This window comes from Centroberyx affinis, unplaced genomic scaffold, assembly GCF_046629955.1.
Source record: "Centroberyx affinis isolate AG114_WGS23_722 - 3 ecotype Tasmania unplaced genomic scaffold, CSIRO-AGI_Caff_v1 ptg004907l_1, whole genome shotgun sequence".
Lineage (NCBI taxonomy): Eukaryota > Metazoa > Chordata > Actinopteri > Beryciformes > Berycidae > Centroberyx > Centroberyx affinis.
Genome location: NW_027282407.1, coordinates 1 through 10,000, shown reverse-complemented (window position 1 = coordinate 10,000; position 10,000 = coordinate 1). Strand labels below are relative to the sequence as shown.

Below are 10,000 nucleotides of genomic sequence, written 5' to 3'. Positions count from 1 at the left end.
GACCTGCCACCGCATATAAGACCTTAAACTGACTTACTTTAAGACTTTTTCACACTTTTTAAGGATCTTTTTAAGAACTTGAAGGCAGAGCTGTAGGACTCCAGTCCGGTCTCAAGACTCGAGACCGATTTTTGACGGTCTTGGTCTCGTAGTGAATATGACTCGGTCTTGAAACGGTCTCGGATGAATTAACGTTACATAATATTATTGTTTTTATAATTATAATCTCTTCTAAGAAAGTGACCAGCAGCGAATGACACAATTTTCACAGCTGATAAAGTTATGCGCCCACCGAAAGGTTTAGTGGCTGCTGATTGGTGATATGCAACTACCCAACCAATGACTTCGTTATGATAAAAAAAAAAAAACAACTCATGTCCATATGTAACGTTCCTCCTGCTCTCACTCTGTCTCTCTCTGTCTTTTCTCCTTCGTCTTCACCTTCTTAAATTCCAGGTCAGAATATTTTCAGTCAGTCAGAGCTGAGAGCAGCATGTGGTTGTGGAGCAGAAAGAAAAAGTAGGTGAAATAGATGAATCCACTTCTAGTTCAGTAAAGGTGCAACTACTGTATGTTATGAACATAAACAAGCTGCCTACAATTAATTTTGTCCTTAAAACATGCTAATTTTGTTGAAATGTCTTTAGAAACCTCCCTTCTATTTTAGGCAATAAACACAAATATGCTATTTTAGTCAATAAATATAATGGCAGCCTTGGATAACACATTGCTATGGTGTTGGTCTCGAATTGGACTCGTAGTTTTGCGGTCTTGGTCTCGACCCTCGGTCTTGGTCTTGAATCTGACTCGATTCACCACTGACTCGATCTGGACTTGGACTCGACCAAGGCGGTCTGGACTACAGCCCTACTTGAAGGTCTCCTGCTCTACCTGCTGCTTCAGAGGCTTTTCCTCCCTGACAAGAACACAAATCTGTCTGGAAACACTGGATCCTTCTACATTTGGTTTTGGTTTTTTTTGGCAATAAAACGTAGTTGGGAGTTTTCCCTTGTGTGCTCTGAGGGTCTGATGCTGTGATGAAGAGCTGCAGAAATAAACAAACTTTCAAAATTCAAAGATCTTGGATATCAACACAAAATATCGACTATCAGCAGCTTCAATCCAAAAACATCTTGTCTCGTCCAAACACAGGCAGCAGAGACAGAGAGGAGCAGAGACGGGAGAGACTGGAGAGAGGGGAGAGACAGGAGAGAGGGGAGAGAGGGGAGAGACAGGACAGAGAGGGGAGAGACAGGAGAGACTGGAGAGAGGGGAGAGACAGGAGAGACAGGAGAGAAGGGAGAGACAGGAGAGACGAGAAGAGAGCTGGTTTTCTCTGGTTACAGCTCTGTCATCACTTCTGTAGGGCGACAGGAGAGAAGGACAGGAAAGTACATCAGGAGAGGAAGACAGGAGAGAACGACAGGAGAGAACGACAGGAGAGGAAGACAGGAGAGAAGGACAGGAGAGAAGGACAGGAAAGTACATCAGGAGAGGAAGACAGGAGAGAAGGACAGGAAAGTACATCAGGAGAGGAAGACAGGAGAGAAGGACAGGTAAAGGTCACGTAAAGGTCCTTGCGGCTGTTGTCAGACCTGGAGGTCTGTGCTCTACTAAACACATTTTCTAGTTATTTATTTATTTGAATGTAAACATGTTTTATCTGAAGTTTTATCTGATGAACTTGGTGTGACTGTGGCTTTATGTTTTATCTTCACTTTGCTTTTATCACCTTTTGTTTTGATTTGTTTGTGTGAAGCGCTTTGTATGTAAATAAAGCATTATTATTATTATTATAATTCCATGTAATCTCTCTTTCCTCTTCTCATGTCCGTTAGCACTTAGTGAACCTTGGATTTGAACTATACATTATTATTATGATTATTGGTAATAATAATAATAATAATCCCACTGCCCTGTTCATCCTGTCCTGACAGCAGAAAGTCTTCCTGGTGTGTTTCAGTGTTTCAAACCAAGCTGCTCATCTGGACTCTGCTGTTTGTCTTCCAGTTTACGACCCCCCCCCCTCCCCCCCCCTCCCTCCTGTCAGTGAAGCTCCGCCCCCCCCGCCGCTCTGCTCTGTCGACTTCGCGCCAGAGGTGTTTGTCCGGCCGTGCCTGCGTTGCCGTGGCGACGGCGGGCAGCCGCGAGCTTCCCGGTGAGGTAATTAACAACCCGCCGCTCGTTAAAACCTCGACCAACCAGACGACAGCAGAACCAGCCGCCGCTCACACCTTCCAAACACCTTTTCCTTTTTTATTTCATCTCATTTTTTGCAGCCGCTTTCACCGCTTTAACCAACATAAAGACAAACTCACAGCTCCACTTTCCCACTGACCTGAAGCCTCACATGTCCTGGTTCAGCGGCTCATTTGAATGCAGCGATAAGAGCCTGTGCTGCCTTCAGGTGCAGCTGGAAACATCGGAATTACACTCTGAGCGCACGGGAGAGACCCAAAGAAGTGTCAAATAAAGTGGGAAAGTTTTCTGTGATACCCGACTTGATTTCTAAAAACCAGCTCCTGACCTGAGCCGAGTCCTGATCTCCTGAACAGCTCATATCCATGTGATCCAGATGTGACACTTAATGCAGTTTTTCTTCTGTTCAAACTAGGGCTGGGCGAACAATATTTTAGACAGAATACCATGATATGGATATTGTGACGATATTTTGGGTATTCGTAATCATAAGATATAAGATATAAGATATGTACACACAAGAAAATTAGTAATGATCATTAGTAATCAGCAGAGGTGGAAAGTAACTAAGTACATTTACTCGAATACTGTACTTAAGTACAATTTTGAGGTACTTGTACTTTACTTGTGTATTACCATTTTATGCTACTTTATACTTCTACTCCACTACATTTCAGAGGGAAATATTGTACTTTTTACTCCACTACTTTTATTTGATAACTTAAGTTACTAGTTACTTTGCAGATTCAGATTATTAATACAAAATATAATCAACTAATAAATTGTGATGTATTATTATAGATTACTGTAAGCTACCCAGCAGTATATAAAGTAGTGGAAATCAGCCCCACCTTTTCCAGCTGCAACATTAAAGTGATGCTTACACATTAATGCATCAATAATTATAATTCAATAATATAATATATACTGTATTATTCTGAAATGGGCCATTCTGCATAATGAGTACTTTTACTTTTGTTGCTTTAAGTACATTTTGATGCTGATACGTTTGTACTTTTAAAAATTTTGAATGCAGGACTTTTACTTGTAACAGAGTATTTTTATACTGTGGTATTTCTACTTTTACTTAAGTAAAAGATCAGAGTACTTCTTCCACCACTGGTAATCAGTAATGTGGATATGATGAGCAGGTAAAGCCAATCATCATTGTTGAAAACTGTGTATCACTTTTCTGTAACACAACCTTTAAAACCAGGAACAAGTAACATTTCACAATATTACGATCACAAACTAAAATCCCATATCTAGTCTCATATCACAGTATCGATATTATACGATATATCACCCAGGTCTAGTTCAAACTGATTAGAAGCATCAGATCTGAGTCACATGGAGGAAAATAAAAACAGAAGTCAGTGTGAACACAGCCTGACTGAACACAGCCTGACTGAAAGCAGCCCGACTGAACGCAGCCCGACTGAACGCAGCCCGACTGAACGCAGCCCGACTGAACCCAGCCCGACTGAACCCAGCCCGACTGAACGCAGCCCGACTGAACGCAGCCCGACTGAACCCAGCCCGACTGAACCCAGCCCGACTGAACGCAGCCCGACTGAACGCAACCTGACTGAACGCAGCCCGACTGAACGCAGCCCGACTGAACGCAGCCCGACTGAACGCAGCCTGACTGAACGCAGCCTGACTGAACGCAGCCCGACTGAACGCAGCCTGACTGAACGCAGCCTGACTGAACGCAGCCCGACTGAACCCAGCCCGACTGAACGCAGCCCGACTGAACGCAGCCCGACTGAACGCAGCCCGACTGAACGCAGCAGAACAGTCCGGGGGAAATAAACAGTATTTCAAAGTCATTATGTGTCCGGAGGGACCGAGCGATATTTCCGGAGAACAATGTGTGTTTGGAGTGTTCAGCGCCGCCGCCGGCCCGCCGGGTGCCATACAGGAAGCGCTTAATGTGGCGAGAGGAAGTGAGAGCGGCAGCAATCGGCCCAACAGCTTCCTGCAGGAGGCGCGGGCAGGAGCGGAGAACAGGGGAGGAGGAGGAGGGTCAGCCCAGATGGTTTCTGAGGGACCGTAAAGACTTTTTGGAGGCTGCAGATTGTGGAAATCACTTATTTCATCCTGCACACATTTCATATTCTGTTCTTGTCTGAGTCATTTCTTCTGCTGTTGTTTTACACACACTCTCAGTGCTGTAATCCATAATTTTTCATACTTCTTACATATATTTCTACCAGTCAAAAGTTTGGACACACCACAATTTTCTTTATTTTTTTACTATTTTCCACATTTTAGAATAACAGTAAAGACTCAAAACTATGAAATAACACAAATGGAATTATGCAACGACCAAAAAAGTGTTAAACAAATCCAAACTATCTTATATTTTAGATTCTTTGCCTTGATGGAAAGGCAAACACTTTGGAAAGAAATTCATACAGAGGATCAACTTCACTATTTACTTTATATTTGTCTGAGAAATTAATTTCAAGCATTTAAGCAGAAGACTGTAGATCAGAACGGCTTTAACAGAATGAAGAACAAAGTAAATTCAGTCAGGTGGGTCCAGACTGTTGACTGGTGGTTTATATTCTAGTGTGTAAAAAATCAGTTGTATTACATTTACTCTATTCTTCTTTATATTCTTTTTTTCTGTGCTGTATCAGCTGCAGCGACCCAATCTCCCCACAAGAACCTTTAAAGTTTCAATTGATCTTGTGCCAATATTCAATAATCTTTAAATTTGAACATTTTCATGGGTGGAAAATCCTCTGAAGCATTTAGAGCATCATGGGACACGAAAACTCTCCACTGAAACCAGACTGATGAATTTCTGTGTTAGCAGCCTATTCAATGGTAGGGAAACTCTGTGATGTATCACTTCCTTTAAATGAAGAATTAATTTACAAAAAGACGTTATTAATTTACAAAACCTCATTAAACAAACACACACACACACACACACACACACACACACAGGCTGGGAGAGGCAGACAGAGGAGGGAGGCCAAAGTCAACAGACTGGTGTAAAGACGTGAACAAACGAGTGGAAAAAGTCTGATAAGACAACAGACAGCGTCTCTCCCTTTCCTCCACGTCTTACTGTGTGTGTGTGTGTGAGAGAGTGTGTGTGTGTGTGTGTGTGTGTGTGTGTGTGTGTGTGAGAGTGTGTGTGTGTGTGTGTGACTGTGAAAGAGAGTGCACTCTGATAAAGATAAAAGAATGGCAGAACTTCAAACCTCTCTCCCTTTCTCCCTGTGACAAAGTGTGTATGTGTTACTCTGCGCGTGTGTGTGTGTTACTGTGTGTGTGTGTGTGTGTGTTACTGTGTGTGTGTGTGTTACTGTGTGTGTGTGTTGGTCCGATAGATAAATATGAGAGAGCTCCAGTCTGAATCAATCACAGTCAGTAACACTTGGCTGAGCACCGCCCTGCTCTTATCAGCCTGCTGTGTGTGTGTGTGTGTGTGTGTGTGTGTGTGTGTTACTGTGTGTGAGTGTGTGTGTGTGTGTGTGTGTTACTGTGTGTGTGTGTGTTACTGTGTGTGAGTGTGTGTGTGTGTGTGTGTGTTACTGTGTGTGTGTGTGTTGTGTGTGTGTGTGTGTGTGTGTGTGTGTGTGTGTGTGTGTGTGTGTGTGTGTGTGTGTCCAGGCTGGTTAGAAGGTGACCTTTCTGATGTTCAGAGCCTCGGCTTTATGACTCACTCTGCTGGGGACAAACATCTGTGTGTGTGTGTGTGTGTGTGTGTGTGTATAAGGTGGGGGTGGGGTTTGAGGTATGTGTGAAGAGTGTGTGTACGTGTGTTATAAGTAAGAGGGAGAGGCAAAGAAAGAAAGAAAGAAAGAAAGAAAGAGGCGGGGGAGTGGGGGTTGGGGGGAGGGGGGGATGACATGTGACAAAGGTCCTGGGCCAGATTTGATTTGCTGAGCCACCGGGACGCCCCGAGTCCAGGTCCAGTTTACTACATTTCCACAGGTTATGACATCATCAGTTGCTCCATGGTGATTGGCTCCCTGAGCAGCAGCCTAACATCCAGCAGCCTGTAGCGTTCTGCCTCAACGGCCCACTGCTGCACAGCCAAGAAGACAACAGAAACCTACTGTTTCTGCCAAAGCCTTCAAATCCATGGTCGTCCATCTCCAACTGCCCCCTTCCACCCCTCCACCCCTCCACCCACCCTCCTCCCCCACCCCCCACCCCAGGGAAACACAGCAGAGCCCGTCTCTACTCAGGACTTGGTGTTGAGTAGAAAGCTGCAGTTTAAGGCCAATCAGAGAGTCGTTTGTTTTCTCTCCACAGGTAGAAGCTCACACTGCAGCACAGCTGCTACAATGGCTGCAGATACAGATCAGTGGGTGTGTGTGTGTGTGTGTGGGGTGGGTGGGGGGGGGGGGGGGTGTGGGGGGGGGGGGGGTGCTGATTACAAAGGAGGAAAATAATGACTTTCTATGCTAATGTGAGTCTGGAACTGTTGCTTATCTGACTCAATCCAATCTAATGAGTTAATGAGTAACTCAGCACCTGGTTTGAGCTGCATGGTTTGTAGAAGAAGAAGAATCAAAACTACAAAAGGAAAATCTTTTTCAGTTTCCACAGATATTTTAGTTCATCAGACCAAAAAAACCAAACACATTTGGTGTTAGACTTTAATATAAACTGTGTCTTAGATGTTTACTAATTTTTTTCTGCATTAGTGTCAGTAGGCTGCTCTTTATAGTACATTTTTTGATATTTAGAAACTTTTCTTTTAATTATCTTTGAAAGCATCTTTGCTTTACTTTTTTTCTTTTACATGTGCCTAAGACTTTTGCACAGTACTGTATATGAACTCTGATGAACAGCCATGCTGATAAAGGAACTGAGCTGAGAACTGTGTGTGTGTGTGTGTGTGTGTGTGTGTGTATGTGTGTGTGTGTGTGTGTGTCTTACTGTCTTACCGTCAGTGCTGAGGACCAGCAGGAAGCCAGCTGCCATCACAGCCATGCAGAACGGTAAGCCTGCCATCCTGGAGCAGGAGAGACCGGGTCTGGACCTGGACCTGGACTTGGAGCTGGAGCTGGAGCTAGACCTGGACTGGACCAGGCTCTGTGTGGTGTTCAGGGAGCTGCTGTCAGACGCTCCAGACCTGAATAAACTCCACAGCAGCAGCAGAGGAGCAGCTCCTGCAGGCCGGGGCGGGGGGGCGGGGTGAACGAGTGTCGGAGGAGGAGGAGGGGGAGGAGGAGGGGAGGAAGGAGGGATGAAGGACAGGATGGGTGTGAAGAGGGAGTGATGGCCGCTGGGTGGAAATCACAATATCAGGTCTTCCTCCTTGTCACTGGCTCCCTGGGTCCAAAACCCTGAGGAGGAAGAAGAGGAGAAGAGGAGGAAGAAGAGGAGAAGAGTTAGATGAGGCTTTTAGGGCACTAAGTACGTCAGACATTTTTTGTTAGTGTCCGAAACACAAAATGATATTGTGGAATGATTTTGAGGGCGCTACATATTTCCCACAATGCACTGTAATATGTAGTGAACAAGCCCGGTCACTAAAACGGTGAAAGTACCAGAATGCATTGCGAGTCTGTCGTCACCTGGCCGTTACCAAGCAACCAAGCTGTAACCCTTCTGTGGTTTTATAATGATGACATCATCCTCTTCTTCACCAAACCTTGTTTACTAATGCAAGTAAATAAACTTTTTTTGGTACCAAAAAGATGTCAAGCTATTCTAAAGATGTTTTCTTTTAACTGACAATTCATATCTAATTATAAATGCAGGTTTAATTATGCTAATCTGAGCTCGTTAACGCTAACATTAACGTTAAGGTCTGTTGTTCAGGAAGGTATTTCTCTCTAGCTGCAGGTTATACGGTTCAGAGCTTATTGTCAGGTGTTTTTTGTTAATGTCAGCTAGTGAGAATCCAAAACCTGAAGGAAACCACACAGCTGGATCAGTGAAGAGCTGCTGTGTGAAAATAAACAGAAGAAAGAAGCCGAACACAACTCTGACACAGAGAATATTTATTCACCGACATAAGGACATTTTTTTCTGTTTAATGTCAGCTAGTGACTCATATACGGCTTTGAAGGAATATTGGTAACTTGTCAGATGTTGAGCTGAAACATTTGTTTATGTGACTGGTGAACGCAGACGCAGGCTGATGATGAATGATGATGATTTAAGTGTCCGAATTCACTCATTAATCATGTGTGATTTACCGCTAATTAGTGCACTAATAGAGCAGAGCTATATAGGGAAATACACATGAGGGAATAGTGATCCATTCCGGCCAACAGCCCTAACTTCAATTACACAACAGAATAGAAACACAGTTAAAAACACACATCCTGAACACCTTTAAGTGTTCAGCTGTTGATCCTGTCCAGTGACTTCAGATGCCAACAGTACAATCAGCTTCAATTCCTACATCACCGACATTACAAGCGACCGACAGTGAGGAGGTCAAGGGTCAATCGATGGAACAAATGTGACCCGTGACCCCAGGAGGATCATGGAAGACAGAGAGGTGAAGGGAAAGAAATGAGAAACACACACGAGGGTTCAACGTATATGAAGCTGCAGATAACCAATATTTTTACGCTGATATTCCTTTAAATTTGACCATTTTCATGCCAACAAATTCCCCCCCCAAAAAAAGCCAAGTACTCAGTGTCTATCCTAGAATTTGATTGGAAAAAACCTCAGAGACACCATCTAGACCGTCCTGGGACACTAAAGCTCTCTGGACACCAAAACTCACTGAAACTCAGGATTAGGAAGAAACAAAGTCGAAAGGACGGATGACAGGTAAGTGCTAGGGAAAGACTAAAGAGCCAATGAGAAAAGTCACACACACACACACACACACACTCACTCTCACTTTAAAGCCCAAGGTGGCGGCTGCACTTCATCACCGTCCGTTCAGCCAATCAGAGGCCTTCCTACGTTTGTTTGGAAAAGCAGCAGCAGACACAGAGATGCTGCTGGTCCTCCTGTCTCTTGTATAGTTTGTGTATTATTGGCACTATTGTTACTCTGTTTGCACATTTTGTTCTTATGTTTTTTTTTTCTTTCCTCCTAACTTGTGTTTTTCTATCTTAAATTGATACTTATTTTATTTTAACTCTCTATTTATCTTTGTGAATATATGTCACAGCAGCAGTTCACTGCACTGTTCAGCCTGTGTGTGTGTGTGTGTGTGTGAGACAAATAAATAGAGCTGCAACGATTAATCGATTAATCGTCAACTATTAAATTAATCACCAACTATTTTGATAATTGATTAATCGGTTTGAGTAATTTTTTAAGAAAAATAAGTCAAAATTCTCTGATTCCAGCTTCTTAAATGTGAATATTTTCTGGTTTCTTTCCTCCTCTATGACAGTAAACTGAATATCTTTGGGTTGTGGACAAAACAAGACATTTGAGGACGTCATCTTGGGCTTTGGGAAACACTGATCCACATTTTTCACCATTTTCTGACATTTTATAGACCAAACAACTAATCGATTAATCGAGAAAATAATCGACAATGAAAATAATTGACATTGGCCGCCCTACAAATAAACACACTTGACTTGAACTTGACCAAAACAAAGATAAACCAGAGGAAGCCTGGTGCAGCGTTGGGATGACTGGAGGTTTTCCAGCTCAGCTTCTGATTGAATTTATCCAGTAGAGTCTGTTTCTCTGTTATGAGCAGAGCTTCCTGTTCTTCTGCCTCGTCCGCCATGTTGACGCTCACAACAAACCAACACACACACACACACACACACACACACACACACATCTATCAGCAGTAACTCTGTCTGTTTCCTGATGGATCGGTGTGGTCGGGGTA

At 43.5% G+C, this 10,000-nt stretch overlaps 1 protein-coding gene across 1 annotated transcript in view; it reads right to left on the bottom strand.

Moving 5' to 3' along the window:
• The window catches only part of LOC139666277 (bone morphogenetic protein receptor type-1A-like), a 28,027-nt gene extending 20,805 nt beyond the window's left edge, over positions 1-7,222 (bottom strand). Inside the window, exon 1 of the mRNA XM_071545452.1 lies at positions 7,119-7,222. Coding sequence (XP_071401553.1) covers positions 7,119-7,185 — 67 coding nt within the window. The 5' untranslated portion in view covers positions 7,186-7,222. The remainder of the gene's footprint in view (positions 1-7,118) is intronic.
• Positions 7,223-10,000: the final 2,778 nt, after the last annotated feature.